The 22,118-nt window shown below is 40.4% G+C and overlaps 6 protein-coding genes across 12 annotated transcripts; 2 read left to right on the plus strand and 4 right to left on the minus strand.

The window, feature by feature from the left end:
* Positions 1–136: 136 nt before the first annotated feature.
* On the minus strand, positions 137–7,787 carry LOC124340455 (transforming acidic coiled-coil-containing protein 2-like). 7 transcript variants are annotated; one of them, XM_046792982.1, is made up of 12 exons: positions 7,662–7,787; positions 7,374–7,601; positions 4,942–5,287; positions 4,806–4,877; positions 2,862–4,712; positions 2,441–2,569; positions 2,186–2,383; positions 1,801–2,126; positions 1,460–1,739; positions 1,062–1,398; positions 693–1,004; positions 137–624 (listed from the first exon to the last, which is right to left on the minus strand). In XM_046792982.1, exons 2-12 carry the CDS (start codon positions 7,536–7,538, stop codon positions 432–434), a joined length of 4,209 nt encoding a protein of 1,402 aa, XP_046648938.1. In that variant the 5' UTR covers positions 7,539–7,601; positions 7,662–7,787; the 3' UTR covers positions 137–431. The 7 variants fall into 7 exon arrangements, with proteins under 7 accessions (XP_046648938.1, XP_046648936.1, XP_046648937.1 ...); XM_046792980.1 differs by having other exon boundaries at positions 2,862–4,008; positions 4,054–4,877; XM_046792981.1 differs by having other exon boundaries at positions 2,862–3,606; positions 3,655–4,877.
* Positions 7,788–8,580: 793 nt separating this feature from the next.
* On the plus strand, positions 8,581–9,913 carry LOC124340458 (actin cytoskeleton-regulatory complex protein PAN1-like). The gene is made up of 2 exons (XM_046792987.1): positions 8,581–9,141; positions 9,199–9,913. Exons 1-2 carry the CDS (start codon positions 8,644–8,646, stop codon positions 9,736–9,738), a joined length of 1,038 nt encoding a protein of 345 aa, XP_046648943.1. The 5' UTR covers positions 8,581–8,643; the 3' UTR covers positions 9,739–9,913.
* Positions 9,914–9,946: 33 nt separating this feature from the next.
* Positions 9,947–14,533, minus strand: LOC124340456 (WD repeat-containing protein 11-like). The gene is made up of 11 exons (XM_046792985.1): positions 14,189–14,533; positions 13,971–14,082; positions 13,726–13,903; positions 13,487–13,660; positions 12,740–13,418; positions 12,378–12,676; positions 11,969–12,322; positions 11,782–11,906; positions 11,503–11,722; positions 10,299–11,431; positions 9,947–10,225 (listed from the first exon to the last, which is right to left on the minus strand). Exons 1-11 carry the CDS (start codon positions 14,284–14,286, stop codon positions 10,076–10,078), a joined length of 3,522 nt encoding a protein of 1,173 aa, XP_046648941.1. The 5' UTR covers positions 14,287–14,533; the 3' UTR covers positions 9,947–10,075.
* A 137-nt stretch (positions 14,534–14,670) lies between these two features.
* Positions 14,671–15,650, plus strand: LOC124340459 (39S ribosomal protein L43, mitochondrial-like). Its single transcript, XM_046792988.1, has 4 exons — positions 14,671–14,990; positions 15,055–15,161; positions 15,228–15,430; positions 15,499–15,650. Exons 1-4 carry the CDS (start codon positions 14,854–14,856, stop codon positions 15,601–15,603), a joined length of 552 nt encoding a protein of 183 aa, XP_046648944.1. The 5' UTR covers positions 14,671–14,853; the 3' UTR covers positions 15,604–15,650.
* Positions 15,645–18,512, minus strand: LOC124340457 (nucleolar complex protein 3 homolog). The gene is made up of 5 exons (XM_046792986.1): positions 16,850–18,512; positions 16,574–16,782; positions 16,327–16,508; positions 16,036–16,265; positions 15,645–15,965 (listed from the first exon to the last, which is right to left on the minus strand). Exons 1-5 carry the CDS (start codon positions 18,409–18,411, stop codon positions 15,731–15,733), a joined length of 2,418 nt encoding a protein of 805 aa, XP_046648942.1. The 5' UTR covers positions 18,412–18,512; the 3' UTR covers positions 15,645–15,730.
* A 247-nt stretch (positions 18,513–18,759) lies between these two features.
* On the minus strand, positions 18,760–19,224 carry LOC124340614 (glutamic acid-rich protein-like). The gene has a single exon (XM_046793179.1). The coding sequence runs from the start codon at positions 19,222–19,224 to the stop codon at positions 18,760–18,762; it is 465 nt and encodes a 154-aa protein (XP_046649135.1).
* Between the last annotated feature and the right edge of the window lie 2,894 nt (positions 19,225–22,118).

A 22,118-nucleotide genomic window follows, 5' to 3' on the forward strand; every position in this document is an offset into this window, starting at 1 on the left:
AAGCCGTGCGTCGTGAATGGTGACAAATTCGATTAGGGTCTAGTAAACAACCAGACAATGACGATATTTTCTGTTATACCTGGTAGTATATATACATACGAGGTCGAGTTTGTGAGGAAATAAAAACACATTCGGATATTGATTTCCTTTGCACGTGGATGGTTCTTGGCCGCTCTACGCGTCCGTGAAACATTTAATTCCTGAATTAATTATGTTACAAGAGTGGGTGAACAGACTCCCCGAGAGTCGTAGAAATTATTATCGCGACAGGTGATGAATAGGCAAGGCACACAAAAGAGCTTTAAGCGAAAGGTTATAAAAACAAAAAAGGAAAAGAGACCAACTTAAAAAAGTGAATATCGAAGTTTAGATAGCAATGAAAAATTAATTATTCTGAAATGGTTAACGACGTCGCGTGGTACTTTCGTGTTTTACTTAGCACTGGATCCTAATTTGTTAATAAGTTCATCGCACAAAGTGGTGAGCTCCTCGTTCTCTTTGGATTTCTGTTCCAGACTTTGCTCGACCGACGCCAGTCTCATCTCAGTTTTCTTGAGCTGAGCCTTCACCCGAGAACTCTCGCCTTCAAGATTACGCTTCAAATTCTCCATTTCTTGTTGAGCTCTGAATGCAAATAAAGAAATCCTTTACCACACGCAATCGGAGGAAAACCGAGATTTACATTAACATACCCTTCGAGTTTCTGAGCGGCATGCAGCTTCAGCGTCTCGTATTTGTGTTGCTCCTGCTGCAATCTTTCCTGGTAGGCCGCTAGGGCCTTCTTCAAAGCTTCTTCATTCTTATGCAAATTCTCGGCTGCTGTGCGATTACGCTCGTACATGCGGTGAAATTCGCTAAAAGCACGTTCCACTTCTTTGACGTCTTCGATCGCCTGATCTCTCTCCTTGATCGTACTTTGCAGGGTGGTCTCCATGTTGGCCTTTTCCCGCTCCTTTTCAGCAATCAATTGAGATATCGTCTTCTCATATTCACCGACAATTTGTCTATAACAAAAGGATTATGTAAGTTGTACAATAAACTAATACACCAAACTCGAATACCTCATCTGGGCTTGGGCTTCAACAGTGGCTTCATATTTAGACTTCATATCCTGATTTTCATTCTCTTTCATCAGAATTTCTCGTTCCTTTTGAAGTAATTTGTCTTGGAACAACAATTCTTGTAACTTCAATGCCTCCTTGTGTTCATTCAGACTAAGAACATCTCCAGCCACATTATGACTGGACATTAGGCACTCGGGCGGATTTGACTTTTCAACCGGCTCAGTTCTTTCCACTTTAGGTGCACTAGAAGAATGTGGTGGGCTGAAGAGGAATAAACTCTCTCCAGCAGATTTACGAGCGGCATCCTCTTCCGCAAGTATTGTGTCATCTCCACCTGTCAATTTAAAAATCGGCTATTATTTTGTTTTCATTTTCTCAAATAAATAAAATCGTACCAGCATCGGATGAGCGGGGTGGAAACATACTAGGCCTTCCCGTAACAAGCGGATCAAATTTCACAAATAGTGATTGCCTAGCTAAAGCAATATCGTGCGTAGCGCCACCGTGTTGCATGAGGAAATCCAGCTCTGAGGGATCATGAAAGACTTCCTGGGCCGGTCGGAATTCTTCTTGGTCACTACCATTGTTTGACAACCTTTCACTGACTATTTCAGGTTTGGGTGACATCGACTGAGGAATGCTTTCGATCACAGTACTGTTGGCTTCGGTGTTGTCCTTAAAAGATAAAGGTAATATTAAAACCGTCAAGTGAAACATATCTTAATCAAATAATTACAACGTGATTGGGGGAGGTAATGACATCATTTTGTGTTTTTGGACTACCATCCCTAGTTGGCGAGGCTCCTAATTTCTTTTTGGGTTTGAAAGGATCCTCGTTCGGATCGAAAGCAAACTCAACTTCGAACGCATCCGATTTTGCAACATTAGCTGCTGGTCGGGCGACTCGGGGACGGATGGGTTTGCGTACAAAAGGTGCTTTCTTGGTTGGACTTGTTCCAGCTGGTTTCTCTGATTTGGATTCAGAGGATTGTTGCTCTTCAGTTGGCTCAGCTTCCTTATCGTTTGTCGACATACTTTCCTTCATCTTGGTCTCTTGAGATCCTGGAAAAACATCTATCAATTGAATGTTTTCAAATATATCAAGTGACTTTTTGACTTACCGTTAACAGTGGCGACAGGCGACGCGTTTTCCAAGTCTTCCAGTTTGTCCAGGAAACTCAAGTCGTAACCCTTTTTAGGTACAATCAACGGGGCCTCTTCACAGGCTTCTCGCCCAGTGTCAGAGTGTACTGAAACTTCTGCTGGTTTTTCTTCCACGATAGTTTCGTCTTGAGCGGGCACTTTACTCTCTTCAGATTATGAATAAAACAAACTGTCAAAACAACCACGATACAATGGCTACCTGAATAAACTACCTTGTGACGTGATGGGAATGAATGAAGTTTCTTGGTCGACGTCCACTTGGGGAGTCGTGACAACAGCCTCGTCTTTTTCCACCTGTTGATCAACTGGAGTAGACGGACCGCTTTCTTGTTCCGTAATAACTACAGAATATACACAAATAATAAAGAAATGGAAGAATGTTAGAATGGCAGTAATCGAAAAAAGAAATCGATTCTTAATTATTGTAAAAACATGTGTTTCGTGGGAACGCATTTGCATATCAATCGACCTCCACCACAATGCTGTCCGTCCTTGAGTGTGTAATAAGATACGATAATGAAAGAATGCCGTTGGCATGTTACCCAGACTACATTTCCTTCAAAAAATTGAGATTCCAGCCAGTGGCCGTAAACTTCAGAATGTTTCAGGTAATAGGAAAAATGGATCAATTACCTCTTAAAGCAGAAGAGTCGGAAATCGGGGTCGAGAGCTGGGGTAGAAGTTTAGCTTGACTGATAGATGGAGTAGCGTTCTCTAGATCATCAAATCTATCCAAAAAACTGAGGTCGTAACCTTTCTTGGTTACAATTGGCTTTTCTTCTGGTAAACTTGTCGGTTTGACTGCAGTCGTCTCGGCGTCTGCTGATGACAGTTCAGGCAAAACGTCTTCAGTTACTGCAGATGTTTGGTTTTCTTCGCTAGGGGCTTCGCTGACTTCAGCGGGACAACTTTTGTCAGCTGCGTTCAAAACGGTTTGTTCACCAGTAGAAGCGAAAGTCGAATCGCCTTCAGCTGGAACCGTGTCAACTTCGCTGCTACTGATATCAACCGGCTCTAAGGCCCCGGCGATCTCGATGATAGAAGTTGGCTGCTCTTCAACAACTGAAACGATTTCTTCTTTGTTGATCGTCAAGCTAAGTTCCTCAGTGACAGCAGGGTTTTGCTCTTCCTCGTCTGGAACTGTTTTCTTTTCAGAAACAATTTGATCTTCCTCGATTGCAACAGTTTCTTTTTCGACGACTGAAACAGGTTCTCCTTCGATGACTGGAACAACTTCCGATTCGAGAACTGGAACCGTCTCCTCAACAACCAAAACGGTTTCTTTTTCGACAACAGGAACAGTTTCCTCTTCGTTGACTGGAACAATTTCCTCTTCGGCGACTGGAACAATTTCCTCTTCGGCGACTGGAACAGTTTCCTCTTCGTTGACTGGAACAATTTCCTCTTCGGCGACTGGAACAATTTCCTCTTCGACGACAGGAACAGTCCTATTCAATTCGACGACTGGGTCAGTTTTCTCTTGGACAGCAGTTTGTTTTTCCTCAACAGAAACTGTTTCCTCCACGGCCGGAACAATTTCTTCTTTCAAGTCCGGAACGGTTCCTTCTAAAACAATTACTTTTTCTTCAGCTGGAACAATTTCTTTTTCTTCAGCTGGAACAGTTTCTTCCTCCACAACTGGAACAGTTTCTTCGACAGTCGAAACTACTACTTCTTCTTGAGCTGGAGTATTTTCTTCCTCTTTAACTGGAACAGTTTCTACGACAGTTGAAGCTACTTCTTCTTTAACTGGAACAGATTCTTCGACAGTTGAAATTATTTCTTCTTCTACAACTGGAACAGATTCTTCGACAGTTGAAATTATTTCTTCTTCTACAACTGGAACAATTTCTTCTTGACAGCCGTCAATTTCCTCGTTCTCTTCTTCAATTACTTGAGGTTTTTGATCCTCGACGATTGACGATGAACAATCTGGATCATTAATGAAATTTTTGGTCCTGGGATGACCTTTCAAATCAGCAAATGAGCTATGCTCCGATGGCTGGTCAAGAAACGAAGCAAATTCAGAGTCGTCTTGATTAGTGACAGAAACGTCTCGCGTGACAGACAAAACGTCCCGTGTTGCGTCAGCAGGAAGGATGTCTTCTTCCTCGTATACCGAAGAAGAAACAGTTTGATTCACAGCGACAATGGGTGTGTTCTCGTCCTCACTCAACGGGAAAGTTGTGTTTAAAGTTGGCGTAGCAGGTGATTGTTTAGATAGCACTTGCTTCGAGAGCATCAAACGTTCAAACTGAGTAATTAAGTCGACATCCACTTCATTCGACGGATTGATGGGTGTCACTGCTGCTAGTGTATCGGATTCGGAATCTAAAACGGAGACATCAACGTCAGATCCAGACGAAGGTGAAAACGGTTGCGAAGTCCTGGCAGGGAAATTGGCTATAGCACCCAATGAATCTGTTTCTTCCTTGGGTACCGCGTTTACTGCGGGAATATGGGGCAAACTCTCCGGTGCTGAATCTACAGTTGGCAATGAGTAGTCTTTAAGACTAGCATCGACAGTGACATCACCAACAGGAAAGACGTGAGACGAATCGAAATCTAAATGCCAACCAGGAGTGTCAATTGGCGTAGACGCGTCAAAAGCTGTTGACGGATGGACAGTCGAGTCCAGGTATAGAGTATCTAAAATGTAAATTCAAATTTGAAAATCGTCTATCTATAACATAAATAATGTTACGTAACACACCTTGCAATTGTGGCTGTTCGTCAGCGCTTTCGTATTCGTCCGATTCAGAAACAACATCGGTTGGAGGTCCCGATGCGGCAACGTTGGGTACCAAATCAGGCAAAAAGAGTTTCTGTTTTTTCAAATGTAACGAAGTGGGTGCTTTGAAGTTTTCTTTCTTCTGCTCAGGTTCCTTAAAGTTTTCTTCTACGACTTTGTTAGCTAGATCCTCAACGAAGCCACGGGCCAGATCGCAGTGGGTCTCATGATCATAACGGGTGATGACGGCTGTCCGTTCAGACCAAGCCTCTGCATCCAGGTCCACGGCAACTGCTTCGCATTTCTCTTCTTCGTTTGTCCCCGAACCCTGCATTGAATCAAATAAGAATGAATTTTCGTTCGTGATAGCACACCAGAGGAAAAGATAATAAAACAAGCGATTCTCTCTTATTCAGTCTGATCACGTCCCTTAGCCCCAAGGCTAAGGGACGGCAAGCTGCAATAGTTACTGCCGGGCGATTACTGTCTACTCTAAAACTCTTTCCCCCCTCTCTCTCCATGGATCTGTTGTTTTTAACGCTTTAGTTCTCCAAAAATAGGCAAACAAATGAACGCTTCCGGGCACATTCATTCCTAACATTCCTTCTAATATTATAATGCAAACTCAATATTACATAGCAACGGTGTTAGCACAACAGAATATTCATTTGCGCTTCGTGTCCCATGCACTTTAGGGACTGCCTGAAATGTACACCGAACCAGAGATCCTAAATAGCTTACGGGGGGCAACAAAAACATTAGACTACACCCAAATAACACTGAATATACCTGAAGCCATTTGCGTACGAAATTCATCGTTTTGGCAATACACTGATTTTGGATCTTTTCCAGAAAGAAAAAATACCATAACTAACAACTGGAGCAAATATTAAGTTATCCGACACTACTACAGATCATGGTTGACAACAGCATCACTTGTCATCCGGATTTGTCACTCCCGACTGTGAAAAAAGAAACGATGAGAATCTGTACCACACACACTAGTCTGTGTGTCTGTCGAACAATTTTTACCCTCGAGGACCTTTTCCCATGCCCTCCCCCTTGATCCCAGAAAATAGAAAATCAGACCGACATTGGCGACATCGGGCGTTCGTTATTACAACTACGTCAACCCTTTTTTTTAACTATTTCTATCGGACTCGCCCAGTCACAGACAATGGAACGACAATTTTATTATTATTATTTAAAAAAATAGTTTGATTATCTGCAAATACTTTTAAACAAAATAAAAAGAACAATTAAAAAAAATTCAGTGAACGCCCTTACCCATAGTATGTTGCCCATAGTGCGGTTTACGACCCTGTTGAATAGTGGCTCTGCCACACCGGAAACCCAAAATATCCATCCGCACAGCCGGAAATTGTTTTAAGACTAAAAATACCCTAACTAATACCAAGCTCAAGAGGGCAAATATTCTACACTTGATTCTGTACTGGGCAGAATACCTCCTGTCACTCGGCTGCTGTACAAAATCTGCGTTCCCTTTGAAGTAGCAACAGCGCAGACTCGGAATTGCATTGATCAATAACCCACGTTAGCTATTTTTTTAAAATGTTCATTCTATACCCCATTTTAATATCAGAATATTAGTACAAAAAATCCCTACACTTTTGTACATTTCACCAACAGTATTAGATGAATGGAAATGTCAATCTTTTACCTTTTCAAATGAATGTCAGTTAAAATAAAATTTATCAATCAATTGTTGTAGACAAAGAAGCATAGAGAATTCATTAAATGTCTAACTTTCCACACGACCAGAAGAGGTCTTGTGTGCATAATATAACTGGTTAGGTTATATATGTCAATTCATAGCACTGCAATGACGTCATACTTTCAGGTATTTTGTCGACGTTTGGTCTAAAAGTAGGATATTCGCAATTGCGAAAGATAGCAGTTTACTCACCTAATAGTCTTGATGGCTTTTGATGAATAAAAATTGTGTTAAATAAAGAAAATGGGTTGTTGAAACGCGACAGACACAAACACGAGTCGGAACGTAAACAATACACGCCTACCAACCACTTTCACCTCTCTCTACAGACAAAAAGTCCCGAAGTCATTGGAGTGACTAGCACCACCGCTATTTCGTGAGGCAATAACCACGAAATATCGTTTTTATTTTAAACCCAACTGATTCTATTTTAATCTAGTTCATTAAAACCTGCAGTTATCAACTTATAAGAAAATCTTCAAATATAATTACATAACAGCACCATTATGATGAATGACTGAAATTACTTCTATCATGTATCTCGAACTTAACTAAAAGTAACCTATAAATCATTCATCCATTTTACATCTAATTCTTAATGTGAAATAATTCTCACTAAGAAAAAAATCTCCTAAGTGTTCATATGATTAACCTACTATTATAAAAGCAAGAAACTTACCAGCTCGTTCATGATTTTTGTCTCACACACAAAGGATTTTGACGTGTTGACATCAGCCAAGACAGATCTGACAGCTCCTGGGGAACGTGGGCTAGCACAAACGGTGCTTTCAGTTTTAATTATTGTTTGAATCGATGGCGGTAAATTTTCATCTCCAACTTCCATGACTAATGGCGTGGCCGATGGACGTATTGGTAAGAAATATTAAACTCAATATTCCTGGACTTCCTAATAAAATAGAAAATGGTTTACAACTAACTGGATGTAAGTCAAGATTAAATGGTTCACCTTAATAATTACTGAGAAGAGTAAAAACGAAACAGTTGCGTTGAAATGACAGCGATGACAGACACTACTCATCCGTTTATCTTTCACGAGAAGTCGAGAACTAAAACTGGCCAGTTTAAACTTATCTGCGACATTGCCAGTTTGTCAAATTCATACTTTCATTTTTCCTCGCCGGCTCGTCGGGCCTCGGGCGTCGGCCACCAGGGCTGCCGGCCGCCAGGGCTATTGGCCAGCCAGAAGAAATAAAAAAGGATCGTTTACATCGACGGCGAATCGGCGACAAGTCGACACCATTTTTCTATGGAACAGTTTTTTGCTCATTCAAGAAAGAAAACATCATAGCAAAATAGTGTTTTGCAATAACGTTAATCTCTTTTCTTCTGAATAATAAACATTTGAATCGAAACAGCTCGATCAAAAAACAAGGCACAAAACTTTAATAATAACAAGACTCAAGATTCATCAATTAAACTGGCCCACAACGTAAATAATAAGCTAGAAATTTATAACATAATGTTGATCATTGATGCCATCTAAAATTCAGGGAAATTAATCAAACTGTGATGAAATGAAAATAAAGATCGTTTTTTTAATCATTTTAGGAAAGTTCAATTAAATGTCGAAATGAGACCAAATATAAATACAGCATACAACAGTACCTGTAAAGTAAAATAGTACAGACCACATAAGCACAAACCATTATTTTTTTTTAAATTAATTAATCAATGCGGTGCACTTAGCACTTTGCATATCGAATTATACTTCCTCTGTATAGGATGTGGAATTAAAGATAATTAAACCGCAATTTCCTGAGCAACAACAAAAATACGTTTAATCGGAGCTACATTGCACCGCATTAATATTTCAACAACGATAAGAAAACCCAAATTCTTTGAAGTGAAAACCTTAAAATAGTGTTAACATGTTATAGGAAAGCGTCATTTGATTTGGAAAACTTGTAGGACGCAGTCGACAATCCAAGATGGTAAAGATCCAAGTTTTGGCTTTACTAGCCATCGTCTTTTGTTTCACATTGCAGAGTCAAGCATCTCCGCTTGCCCTGCGTGAGGAGAACGACGGAGAGGAAACCGATCGAGAATTTGAAGATGCTTTCGAAGATGCTTTCGAGGCAGCACTGAACGAAGAAGAGGCCCGACAGTTGGAAAATGTCGAAGAAGCTCGTAATTTTGAAGAAGATGATGACGAAGTAGCCCGAACTTTACGCGAGATTGCCGACACAGCAACCGATGAAGAATTCGAAGATGCCTTTGCTGCCGCATTGCAAAAAAGAGTGGCGCGAAATTTCCAAAATTTCGAAAATGTCGAAGAAGCTCGTAATTTTGAAGACGACGATGACGAAGTAGCGCGAGCTTTACGCGAGATTGCCGAGACGGCAACTGATGAAGAATTCGAAGATGCCTTTGCTGCCGCAATGCAAAAAAAAGAAGCGCGAAATTTTGAAGAAGAAATGGATCTCAGTGTAAGTTGTACTTTCATTGATTAAAAAACTTTCTTAACTTGATTTCTGTTTTCACAGGAAGATGATCAATCTGAATATGAGCGACAAATTTCCGCTGATTTTGATATTACGCCACCAAAAGAAAACGAAGTTCGTCAGGTACCTGAACCAGTAGTACCTGTAGCAGTGGTCCCTGCACCAGTAGTACCTGCGCCAGTGGTCCCTGCACCAGTAGTACCTGCGCCAGAGGTCCCTGCACCAGTAGTACCTGCGCCAGAGGTTCCTGCACCAGTAGTACCTGCGCCAGTGGTCCCTGCACCAGTAGTACCTGCGCCAGTAGTACCTGCACCAGCACCAGTAGAACCTGCACCAGTACCAACCGGCAAACCCAGGACAACCGAACCGCTGCGACTAAGCCAACTCATTGTTAGGCCTATGTTAATTAAACGTTGTCAAGGCGCAACTAATTACTCTGTCGGACATTGCGCGAAATATCTTTCCTGCGGTAGGCAATTGTTCCGTGGAGCTGTCAGGACTTGCGAATCTGGACAGCTTTTTGACGCTGTTCTCAAGAAATGCAATGACGCAGAGAAAGTAGATTGCAACATCCGAACTTAATCATTTGAATATTAAACGAAAAACCATAGTTTCTATAGACTGACGTGTACCACCTTACTGTATCACTTCCAAGTTTCTTTCTTCACTTCCCATTTTTACTTTTCCCAAAACTTCAATCTAAAAAGACAACTGTCAAAATTCCAATGATTTGAATACATCCTTTCTGCATTCATGAGCACCTTTCAATAATCATAATTAATAATCATAATTAACTTTAACCAATGGATTTAATATTACAAAAAGTAGTAACAAGATAAATGGAAAGTACTCAACAAGTACGGAATGACTCGGTTTTGGGAAATGTGGGGAAAATAGTGTAAATGGTATTCTATGAACTTTAAATGATTGAAATTGCATCAACATCCAAAATGTTCCATTCGTCCATGAGCTGTTGGCCGCTAGGTCCACCAAAACCTGCCCATTCTTTGGCCTCGGACTGCCATCCGGAATCATAGAGAAGCCGAGCATATTGACAATAAAGGCCATGCTGAAAATAAATTCGTTAAAATAATCAAAGATGGATATTTTTAAATTTAATTTAAAATGATGAATAAACGAACCATGAAATCCAATTGGATTGCATCATTTGCTTGGTGCAAGCCATTTTCCTCAGCGGCTCGTAATAACAAGGCGGCAGCGTCGTGCATTTGCTGCTGAACCAGAAGTTCTGCTGCCTTGTGCCATGCCCCAACCGCGATTAGGACCAGCGTAGCCACAAATTTTCGACGACAGTTATTCAAATGAGCAGCCCAACGTCTCCAGATCTCTGCGGCTTCAGCTATTTCCGGTTGAGTATCACCAGCTCTTTCCTTTTCCTTCATTAGAAGCAGTTTCGCAACTCGAGCCGAATCTTCCCATAAATGATTGGCTTGGAGATACCGACACGCATCAGGCACTTGTCCATTGAGAATAAGGATTTCAACGCCTTGCCAGATATGACCAGAAGCTATCAGATGAGTGGCTACAAGCTTCAGTGTGCTATGCGCATTGCCGTGACATCCAGTCGGCTGTAGTATGGCAGCAAGACACGCCAGCAAATGGTTGCTGTAAAAATGACCATGCTCCGATTCAGTGTTGAGTAATAAAGCAATCGCTTTATCCTTGTCGTTGAGCAAGAGATGATCGCGAGTCAGTTGGCGTGTGTGTTCGTAAGCCCGAGGTTTGGATTGGTAGAGAGCCGCTCGCTCCGTCGCCATTTGACGGTAGGTAGAAGAATCGCAAAGTAAATCATAGACGGTGTCCAGGGGTGTGGCACACTCTTTTCCGGAATGAAAGCGCAGATAATAGGAGGCAACAGTCCATAGCTCAGCCTGTGGTTGATCGCCGCAAAGTAGAGCAGCTCGAAAGCACTGATCGGGAATTCCAGTTTTAACTAACGGGATGTGGTCGGAAATGTAATTCAAGATTAAGTCTTTGCTTGGATTTGTGCATTTGCTTGAAGTTGGGATATTCAGCTGAACGCTTGTCTTGATGGCTTGAAAAGCAGAACGTGGCATTAGTAAAGGGCAGGGAACTCGATCTTGTGCATATTCTCCCATGCATGAGCTGCACTGCTGTAGAGAGATGTCAAACACTCGAATGGATCCGTCGGAGCATGCCAGCAGTGGTCTGTCAGAAGCCGACCATTCTGCGTCCAAAATAGACAAATAATCGCGGAAAGGAGAATTCCTCCATTGGCCTAACCGTTCGCTTTCTAATTGCCAAAAGTAAACAATCCAATCAATAATCATGTAATTGGAAAACCAAAATTTATGACATTTTTACCTTTGACGTCCCAGATATCAAGACCGTCCATGTGTAGTACGAGTAGCTTCATATTATTTTTACCGGGGGCAAATCGCAACTTTCGAATTGGGCTTTTGGAATGGGGTAGAGGACGGAAATGACGTGTCCGCCATTCCCAAATAGCGACGCCTCCTTCAGCATCACCAAGAGCCATCCATTCGCTCTTCCATGCCATAGACACGATTCCATTTAACGTGTTCTAAAACATAAACAGATAAATAAAACTTATAATTCGAATGTAATAGACAACTGAAATACCGGAGGAGATAGTCGAGCACCATCTTTGACTACACTCCCATCGACGGTCAAGTGATAGAGATTACCGTCTGGATCAGCGAAAACAAAAAACTCCTTGACGCTCAAACCCGTCAATAAAGTGACACCTAATTATAACAAAATTTAAGCAAAACACTTGAAACAAAAATAAACAAATTTTGAACATTACTGGAGTCTGAATCTTCTGCTAAAGATTTTTTGACGTGTCGTTGAAGATGGGAAGGCAACCATTCCAGACTAGTGATAGTAGGAAACCGTTTTGGTAATGTCCGGATAAGGGTCAAATGACGTAAATCCCAAAGTTCAGGAGGCGCCTCTTTGAACACAACCATAAAATATTGCTTTAACGGAGAAACACGGAGAAGTTCTAATGGCGATTCTTCTCCTCGATCAGCTCGGACTGAAACCACTCTGCCAGTTTGAACGTTAGTCAAAATTATCTCGTTACGCACCCAACCACCGATAGCAGCTGGAGACGATTGTGCATAACTGAGAAATTCGTCCATCTGAACCCACTCAATTCCTGGAAAAAGATGATAAATAAAAGTTAAAAAACTGAAGATAGAAATAGCTTGTACCTTTGACAGCATAATTGTGAACAGCAAGTTCTTTCTTGATCAGCCCGGAAGATACATCACAAATTTGGATAGTACCATTGGCACATCCTACAGCTACAAGTGGTTGATAATATTGCACATTTTTTACTGTGAGTGGTGGGCACATCTTCATCACGCATTGGTTGGAGGAGAGTGGAAAGCCAGATAGAGAAGTCAACAATCCAGATAGAGAGAATTTAAGCGATAGTTTGCTATTGCAGTTCGTCCATAATGGAGGCATTATTTCTGCCAGACATCCTTGTTGCTTCATGGCATTGGAGCTACAAAGTAAAACTAGTGATTTAAATGTGAACTTCGATGCTAAATTTTAAAGGAAATAGAACCTTAAATCGTAGAAGTAAAGCCTTCCGTCAGAGAGGAGAAGAGCTGTACGTGATTCGAGAAGTGGATGCATAGCAGCACCCAATATTTTGTTGCTTTTGGTCAGTCGAATGCTTTCCGTCTGGGATCGCTGTTCGTAGTGTAACTCGACATCTAATTCAGGAGCATTCCATGGGGAATGTGAAGGGGTTGCCGGCTCTGTTGATTGCACAATTCCTCTTCGAATGCGACCACTCAAGGAACCCGATTCGTGGACGCAGATCAGCATGTCCCGCTGTCGACACAGTAGTAACTGCTGTAGTGGGGAATAACTTCGATCCGTGGAAAGTAAAACAGCCACTGTGTGATGAATCCTTAAATCTACCAGTAGGATTTCTCTGGAATAGACCAGGCATATGATGTGGCGCAAAGAACGATGAAAACTGAGCTGCAGACATTCATTTAGTGAAGTCATGCCCTGCTCTTCTGGACGAGGAGCAGATTCGCCTACAATGATATCTCGCATCAATTTGCGAAGTCGATCCCGGGAGCGATCAGAAGAACTTAACGGCATAGGCACACTTGGTGTGCTAGGTGTGGTGGCAGCTTTTGGAGACGAAATGTAGAATTTTCGGCCATTACTGGAAGGGGCTTTGAACAATGAAAAATCTTCGACCAGCAGAATGCAATCAGGACATAAAACTATAAAATAAATTTGGAGAATTTAGCATATTTTATATCATTTTTACAGCTATTAGCGGAAAAATTACACGCTAGTCTTGTGGGATCAAATGGATCGAAATCAATCGCTAAGATTTGTTCAGCGTATGTTTTCTTCCATAATTTTGTCCCTGTGGTGACATCCCAAATCACAAATGAATAAGGGGGGTGGATTGCCATTAAATATTTTTCACTGTTGTCAAAATGTTGAGCCCACATTATATCTGCAGAAGTCAATAAATAAATACAATTAACTATTTTACTACATAAGTTAATAAAATTTAAATACCTTGTATTGACTTATTTCCATCACTTAAAATGTGTAAAGCTACACCAGTAATAACATCCCAAATTATTATCACTCCAGAACTATCAGCAGATGCCAGGATCATTGAGTGACATGGGGAGTTATTAGTTGAAGTGCTTGAAGAAATAGTCCCTGGTGGAATTTTACCAGGCCACTTAACCTATTTCAAGAGAAGATGAAATAAATAAGCAACTTCATGATACTGTAATTTTTTTTAAATTTATCACCTTTACAATTGCTGTTTTGTGTTTATCTAGAGTCTGAACAACTTGCAATTGAATCGTATCAACTATCACAACTGTGTGGTTTGAACCATAAGCCAGAAGACCTGTAGGACTCCTACAATCAAAATAATATTGTCATGCTCGATATGATTAATTTCCATCAACATTTTTCTTTTACACTAAATACTTGAATTGTGAAATATAACAAAATGTATTTTTACCAATCTATTGCCCCCTTGTTTTTTATGGAACAACCAGCTGTTAAACTCCTAGGGAATATTCGAGGATAGTTTACATCCCTTTGAGAGGTTTCCTCCATTGTTTTGAAGATAATACACCAGCAGAAAGTTTAAAAATTGATGCGCATACTTTTTTATCAGCAGGATAATATTAGTAAATAATTGATAAAATTAAATAAGGGCGATGAGCTTAATACTTCGGTTCACAAATTTTTCACGAAAATTATGAAATACTTGAACGACCGTACCAACTACCAATACTACCAAGAGCAGACGATGTTTAATAGTAGCACCTAACCTTGTCCCTTGTCTGTCATCCGCTGAAAGCACCAAAGGTTATGCTAATCGCGATCTCGTTGAATACGTTTGAAGGAGATCAGATTTATTTTAAATAATTTTTTTAAATAATTTTTTTTTTATTTACTCTACATGCTCTCTTTAGTTTTTTAGTTTTTTAGATATTGCAAAGATAACTACAACGGTGTAACATGAAAAACAATCGTCTGCATACCGCAAGTGAAAAAAGTTTTGCATTGCTGCTTTGCTTGTTGTAAATTGAAAGCATTATTTTGTATTATACTTATTCAAATACGAGTATAATTTAAATATCATCGTTTGTTTGACAACTATTAGTAATTTTAGCTGCAATGTCTAACAAACATCTCTTCCTACCGTCGGGATTTATTCGTACACCATTACAAAATGGACTGGGACGATACATTCCTCAACTGCAAAGGATTACGCTCAAGTTCTGTAAAAATCACGGTGGAAGTCGTGGTGTTCGGTAATTTACCATGATTCAAAATTTTTATGGACAGGTTATTTAATTATTTTATGTTTGTTTAAAGAGATTTTATTGAAACTGATTTGATGGAATTTGCAAAGACCAATCCTGGGACAGTTGTTTATTTGAAACCAAGAAGACACCGTTACCCTTGTATGGTAGCAGAATACTGTAAGTATATTTATTCAATTATTTTCTGTTTAATAATAAAATTTATGTTATGTTATTGGTTTTCAGTGAATGGAGAACGCGAATATTTAAGCTGCCATGAGTTCAGTAGATCTGAGATTCAGAAATGGCTCAGCTACATGTGCACAAGATCAGGAATTCCTGTTATGAGATTTAGGAAATATCATCACACTGATTATCCCAGTATTCAAGGTGTTTGGAATCCTTTCACTCATCAAGCCCCTGAGATAAATGTGGCACAGTTCCCTCATGTATACACACATTATAAAATTTTAATTACAAGCTATTTATTATTACTATTTAATCAAATCTATTTTAGGAAATTCTATCCAAGCCTGTTGATGATGGACCCACTGCAACTGATCAGTTAATTGAAATTTTCAAGAAAACACAAATTAAAGATCCAGTTAAACCTGAGCACTAGGCAATATCCCATTCTCCTTAGCCAAGTCAATACAGTTTAAATAGAAACCTGTCAATTATTTTTATTTTTCATGTTTAAGATTTAAGATCACAAATCATAATCATGTGAAATGAACAATTGGGTATAATCAACTATGTACACCATTTGTAGCTGAAGCCAATTGCTGTGCAGTGATATCATCCTCCCACTGTTTCATGTGGTCAGTATTCAATACTTTTGAAACGAATGCCTCAAGTTCTGAACTGTGAAATTCCTCTGCGCTCAGTTTTTTCAAGTTGATAGGGGTTGATGCTGGACCCGGAACGGCAGGCAGAAAAGCAAGTAGCGACGGATCGTATTGCGTGTGTAATTCCAATGGTGTCCTAATAAAATAAAGTTTAGAATGTTAGCCTATTAAAGAGCGACAGAAATCATCATGAAAGTACGACATACTTGCGAGTCAATTCCATCGATAACGCCCCATTGCCAGTAGTCGGGCTTTTGAGCAGGATGTGTCGAGCGAATTTTCCCACAACTGGGTGATAGTGCCTCACAAGTGAATGGAGTTCCCATAGAGCTGTACTGCCTGCGTTGCAATGTTCGGGCTCCTCCAATTCTGCCAAAAAAGTTCCGCTGCCGGAAGAAGTATCTAAATCCAGCAGCATGTCTGTTTGTTTATGAGTCTGCATAACGATAAAAAGTTATTCTGAATCTTATTGTGAGTAAGAAAAGGGAAATGCTTACACTCATAAGAACGCGGACCAAACTAAGCAGGCTTATACTGCTATTGTGCTGGACTTGAAGAGCTAGAGTCGATACTCGCTTTGTGAAGGCCAAAACACGGTGGATTGAAACCTTCTTCCTTCGTTTTATGAGCATGTTTTCCAGACAATCGATTGCGATCGGAACGTTAGAATTCGACGGGCCTACATTCAAGTGAAAAGTTAACGACAAACTAATCGGTATAATAAATTAAATAAATGCTACGTACCAGCAGTAAGACTAAAGATAACTTTGTACAAGTGAGAATAGAAATGAATGGGATCGATGTTAAGGGCTTCTCCTTGACCCGAGAGCATAATGAGCACTACTTGGATGGCGTACAGACACTGACGATAATCAAGCTGGTCATTTGCAATGAGGTTATTGAAAACTTCAACCAAGTCGGTGAAAAAGTCCACGTTGATCGTATGCGCGAACCTGCGTAAAAAGAGAAATAATCAGAAATTAACTTTGTCAAAATAACATTTGAAAAATATACACATACTTTGCCAATCCCTGAAGCACGACACCCATCAAACCGGATTTCGGAGCCATTTTAAGGATGCGGAAATAGATGGTGAAAACCAACTTGACCGTTTCTGTCTGATATTTAGTTTTACTGCCTTTACTATGCTCTGCTCTGGCAATGACGACTTCTTTCTCCAGCCGCTCAATCTTCTTTCTTCGACGTCGCTCATTCTTCGACATTATGAGAATTTTTTCTTTGCGAGTCAAGGTTTTGTACCTACTAATTTCTTCCTCCCTTTCCCGATCTAAATTAACGTCCTTGATACGTAACGCAATTAGGATGTCGAGGCAATCGGGTGGAATCTGGTGGTGTCGCTTGTTTTTGATAAGGTGATTGATTTGTCGAACTGCGTGTAGAGAAATCTCGCCTTTCTTGTCGTCCTTGAAGAGTTTCTTGAATGCTGAACAAATCAAAAAGCGTACATCGTCCACTTTGTGAGCAGTAAACGGAATTAAAGCGTGAACAATGTTTTTGGCAAAATTAAAGTGTGGCATAGACACCAGCAAGTCGCTCATGCATTTCAATGCAAAAACTGCCACTCTCCTAGTGGACTCATCAATGGCTTTTTTCTTTTTCATCTCCTTCAATGGAGAGAGAGTTTCTTCTAGCTTCTTGAGGAACATCTGATAGTATTTAAGCAGACGAGCTTCGTTTCCGTAAATTTCTCTGGTAGCTTTCTTCAGTCTTTCTCCAGGCTTAGAAGTCATTTTAATTTCAAATCCAGGTGCCAAATCCTTGAAGAGTTCCACAAGACTAGCAGAAATTAGTTTGAAACCGGTAATGAAAATATCGGGAGTTAGGGTGGCATATAGTTTCAATACAGCACTGATATGCTCCATTCGCTCATCAGGATTTTCCAAAATGTTGCTTGATGAGGAACCAATCAGGGCCTTCAAGTCTTCAATTTTCTGTTTTCGCCTTGCATACATTTCTGCCATGCTTTTAGGTGCTTCCTCTTCTTCTTCAGCATCTTCATCGTCTTCTTCTTCCTCGTCAGAAGATTGGTAGTCAACTTCAATCGTCTGTTCAACAATGCCCTGCTTGGTCTTGATTGGAAGGAGGTGTCTTGTTTTCTTCTTCGTCAACTCGCTGTTATACAGGTCCTCATTGTACTCCTCTTCAACTGTCTCACCATTGTGTTCTTCAATTTTTCGTTTTTTTCCTGCATTTGCATTCTTTTGTTGGATATTGGAAGCCTTTGTTTTAAAGAAACTGACATCTTCTTCGTCCATCATGTCCATCATTTCATCGGCATCAAAATCATCTTGAACAATTTCTTCAGTTTTTGGAATAGGTTTCTCATTGTTGAATTTCTTTTTCTTATTTGACCCTGGAATAGAAGTTACAGGGTTTTTCTTATTTGTCTGTTGATTTGGCCGGCTGTCTTTCGGTTGGGTTTTATCTCCAAGTTGAGTTTTCGGTTTAACGAATGGTTGGCGAACTCTGGCACCTGCCTTGTAAGTTTTTTTGTGTTTCATGTGGCTGGCTCTTTTCGTTTTGCTCACCACCATTGTTTTCTTGGCACCCTTTTTTGCCATTTTCAGTTACCGGATGATGACAAACTTGGATAAACTATAAACTTTTATTCAAACACAAATTGAATTGTGTTCACTGTTCAGTCAACTAGTAGACAGACGTCTTTTGGAAAATTACCACGTGAAGTTTTGATCTTAGTTGGCAAATCTATCGCTAGAGTTCGCTGATGTTTTGGGGGGAAATGATAAAAAATGAATAACGAAACGAAAGTGAATCCTTATAAAAAAATGCTTCGCTTTGTATTTTTATTAAGGAATAAAACGACAACTGACTACTATAACTATGCGTTGACAACACATTGTGATTACTTTGAATAATGAAGCATGACAAATCCAATCAATAGAATCCTCTCAACATTCTTCACCCACGTCTTCGTCTTTGTATCCGCCTTCCTCATCCATTTCAGTAAACCCATTTTCATCTTCCGCATCTTCAATATTATCCTCCTGATCATCTTCGTAGCCTCCTTTTTCTTCCACAAATTCACGCTCTTCTTCACGATGTTTGAAAACGTTTTCATCCTCCTCCACATCTTCAACAGCATTATCTTCTTGGTCATCTTCATAACCTCCTTCTTCGTCTTTAAACTCACGATCTTCTTTCTTCCGTCCTTGTAAAGTCATGGATAAATCCGGTTCCTCATTATTAGCCTTGATAACTCTTGTTGCAGCAATAGTGGTCGTTTTCAAAGTCATCGCTGATTCAGTGCTTTGAACTGTTAAGGTCACTTGTTTCTTTTTGGGATTTGCATCAATTCCTTTCTTTTCTTTGGCAGTTTCGCAACAAATTTTAGTTGTGATCTCCTTTCTTTCCATGGGGGTGTAACTAATTCACCAGTAATTTGATGCGCGCAAACTATACGAATAACGACACTAATAGGGTATCAACAAGAGCAACTGCTGTGATTCGTCGTAGCAACGAACTGAAAAAATCTTATCAACTTACGACTTGACGACGTTCTATACAAAATTATTTTCAATTTAATTCACGAATAATAAGATGATCTAGCCAACAGAATTTCTATGGATTCCTACAGGCCTACACATTTATGGTTTATTAATTAGAATTCCATCCCGCATTGTATAAAATTGAAAATTCCGCTTCATGAAAATTGTACGTCTACTTTTCGCCGCTAGATGGCCTTGACAAGATTTAATGAAGGCAAGCGCTAACGAGCGCTAGCCATCCCCTAACAATAAGTTTGGCCAAAGGAAAAAAACTAATTAAGGACGACATTAACAGCGACGATGACTGAACCATCTGGCGCCTAGCCATGAGCGCATAAAATCAACACAAAAAAAGGGAAATGTGTTTGTCGTTTAGACTGATGGAACTTGTACATTTTCAACGAGAAAACAGGCTGATGACACTTTCCGCTAGAAGAACGTGAGTGTGTGTGGGTATCGTTTCCTACTGCGCCGCATGGTGGTTTTTAAATTTTATTTCGTTGCGACGGCCTTTGATGTTGAGCAGAGAGAGAAATGCTACTCCACAAAATCTTTTCCGTCCGAGGAATTTACAAAGAAATCGGAACTGCCACACCATCCCCCCGGTCGGCAGAGCATAGAATGACGCAAGGAGGGTCCCAGCAGTATAGAAAATTAAATCTCCATCGTTAGTGTTTTTTTTTTCCGCTCCTGTACGGATTCCTCCCTCCCTTTTCTTTCGTGATTTCCATGTCACGCGGGCTTCCCCCCTTTAAACAGTTTTTAGGAAACAGCTTTGATTATTAACGATCGAACTGTCTTTGACTGTTTTGCGTGTGTCTATATCGAAAGCTGATTGGATTACGTGAACGGTGTCGAAAGGTTCTCTCCGGTGGAGGTGCTGACGGTTGAAGATTTAATGCGCACACACATGATGGAACGGGAGAAGAAGAATAAGAAGAATATATACCATGTATCGTAATAAAAAACCACACGGAGAGAAAGAGAAGAAACAAGCGTTACCGGAGCGAAGAGCAAGCGAGTCACGTTATCAAAGGATCCCCGGGTCACGCGATGCCCACGACGACGTTACTCGAGAACCCACCCACCCTCCTTCTTTGCTTGCTTGCTGCTTGAGGAGTTGATTAGCTTTTAACATTCCCATGTGTGTGTGTGTGTACTTTCTATATGTATTTTGTGGAATGACTTCCACCCGAATCAAATATCTCTCTTCTCGGAAAATAAAACATTTTTTGGGAGAATTACAAGAAACAAAAGGGCGGTCTTTTGAAACCACAAATGAGTCACACAATAATGACGTCATTCGAATCCTCTTTTTTATTCTTTTGTGTTGTTTTTAGAATGACGTGGTTTGTTCTGCTGTGGGGAGGAAAAAGAAAAATCTACGCAATGGGGAGAGGCGCAGACTGTGTCACGACCAGCGCGTTCCAACCCCCCGTGAATTACGGCGCCGTGAAAGTTTCTTGTGTGTATCGCCAACACACAGCTGATCATCATTTATTATATATTCTCCTTGTATATACGATCAATTTTGAGTCGATCAAATTGTTTTTTCGTTTTTCGTTTTTCCTGGTTCCCATGCAAATGTTGTTGTTGTTGTTGCCTTCATTAGCCCAGCTCGGATTGACGGTTAAGCCAATCAGGGAATATAATAACGACGGTGATTAAGATCGTGAACCTTTTAACATTCTTCCCGCATCATTTAGATCGGCTATAATATATTTTCTATTAAGTAAATAGGCAAAAAATATCATAGGATCGTCGTGAGTGCAGTACACTGTTTTTTTGTCAGACAAAGTGTGGGATAGTTAGAAATTTCAAGTTTCGGTATATAATAGAATGCATGATAAGTAAATATACGTCAAGGAGTGAGGGGGGGGGGAGTAGATGAAACCAGTTTTCCCCCTCAGATTGACAAGCGAGACGGGCCAAAGGAGATAGTGGCTGTGGCCTTATATACAACAAGGTGGTGGTTTTGTTGTTGGGTAGTCGGGGAAAGTTTTTTTTTATCAGAGATGGCGCATTCTTTGTCCCGTCACACCTGGATAACGATCGCCAACCCAAAAGTCATATATATTATTTTGGGTTATATACCGTACTACACATGTATGTGTTTTGACATTTCTCTCCAGCAGCAGTTGGATTATATAGAGGGCAGCAGCAGCTTGACTCTCTTCCATCATTTCCTATAAGCTCGCCAAAGTTCCTCAAATTACAGGGGGCTTTGCCCTGGCTGCATTTATGCATCAGCAGCAGCGTAATCATCATATCACAATGGTAAAGTGGCTTTAGATGGATGGATGGACCCCGACGACTTGTTTGCTCCGCGTGTTTATATCTCTCTTATATTTACTCGCTTAAAAGGGTCTCTCTCTCTCGGAAAAGAATTAGTTACTTGATACGAGGAAATGCTGAGCTGCTGCTGCCGAGATGTGGTGGTAAAAACCAATAACAAGGGCGAGCGGAATAACCCCGTCGGCAACAACAACAACAACGCCCGTCTCGAATATCTCTGTTTTTCAAAAATAAGACGGGAAATTCTTTATTTTTTTCACCCCCCATTTAATTCTTGTACACATTATGGCCTACTGCCGCCGTACATATACTATATACTAATCCATTCACGTGTCAAAAAGTCGGTTATTATTTAAAAGTCCCTTTTCAAATAAAAGCGCCACTTGAAAGGCATGTTATATATCTGGAGGGGGAAAAGACGACGTAAAAATGAAAGAAAATACTTGTCAGTTTGAAGAAAGCATTCG

This window comes from Daphnia pulicaria, chromosome 5 (genome assembly GCF_021234035.1).
Source record: "Daphnia pulicaria isolate SC F1-1A chromosome 5, SC_F0-13Bv2, whole genome shotgun sequence".
In the NCBI taxonomy this organism is placed as follows: Eukaryota; Metazoa; Arthropoda; class Branchiopoda; order Diplostraca; family Daphniidae; genus Daphnia; species Daphnia pulicaria.

Bases quoted from the DNA above. Each gene is read 5' to 3' on its own strand.
- LOC124340458 (XM_046792987.1), top strand. From the start codon at position 8,644: ATGGTAAAGATCCAAGTTTTGGCTTTACTAGCCATCGTCTTTTGTTTC. The intron at 9,142-9,198 runs GTAAGTTGTACT...CTGTTTTCACAG, and splicing joins AAGAAGAAATGGATCTCAGT to GAAGATGATCAATCTGAATA.
- LOC124340455 (XM_046792978.1), bottom strand. From the start codon at position 7,538: ATGGAAGTTGGAGATGAAAATTTACCGCCATCGATTCAAACAATAATT. The intron at 4,878-4,941 runs GTGTGTTACGTA...TTTACATTTTAG, and splicing joins CGAACAGCCACAATTGCAAG to ATACTCTATACCTGGACTCG. The intron at 2,570-2,861 runs GTAATTGATCCA...TATATTCTGTAG, and splicing joins CGACTCTTCTGCTTTAAGAG to TTATTACGGAACAAGAAAGC.
- LOC124340457 (XM_046792986.1), bottom strand. From the start codon at position 18,411: ATGGCAAAAAAGGGTGCCAAGAAAACAATGGTGGTGAGCAAAACGAAA. The intron at 16,509-16,573 runs GTACGTAGCATT...ACTTGAATGTAG, and splicing joins TATCTTTAGTCTTACTGCTG to GCCCGTCGAATTCTAACGTT. The intron at 15,966-16,035 runs GTATGTCGTACT...TTATTTTATTAG, and splicing joins TCGATGGAATTGACTCGCAA to GACACCATTGGAATTACACA.
- LOC124340459 (XM_046792988.1), top strand. From the start codon at position 14,854: ATGTCTAACAAACATCTCTTCCTACCGTCGGGATTTATTCGTACACCA. The intron at 14,991-15,054 runs GTAATTTACCAT...GTTTGTTTAAAG, and splicing joins GGTGGAAGTCGTGGTGTTCG to AGATTTTATTGAAACTGATT. The intron at 15,431-15,498 runs GTATACACACAT...AATCTATTTTAG, and splicing joins ATGTGGCACAGTTCCCTCAT to GAAATTCTATCCAAGCCTGT.
- LOC124340456 (XM_046792985.1), bottom strand. From the start codon at position 14,286: ATGGAGGAAACCTCTCAAAGGGATGTAAACTATCCTCGAATATTCCCT. The intron at 13,904-13,970 runs GTGATAAATTTA...CTCTTGAAATAG, and splicing joins ACAAAACAGCAATTGTAAAG to GTTAAGTGGCCTGGTAAAAT. The intron at 12,677-12,739 runs GTTCTATTTCCT...TTTACTTTGTAG, and splicing joins CTTTACTTCTACGATTTAAG to CTCCAATGCCATGAAGCAAC.
- LOC124340614 (XM_046793179.1), bottom strand. From the start codon at position 19,224: ATGGAAAGAAAGGAGATCACAACTAAAATTTGTTGCGAAACTGCCAAA.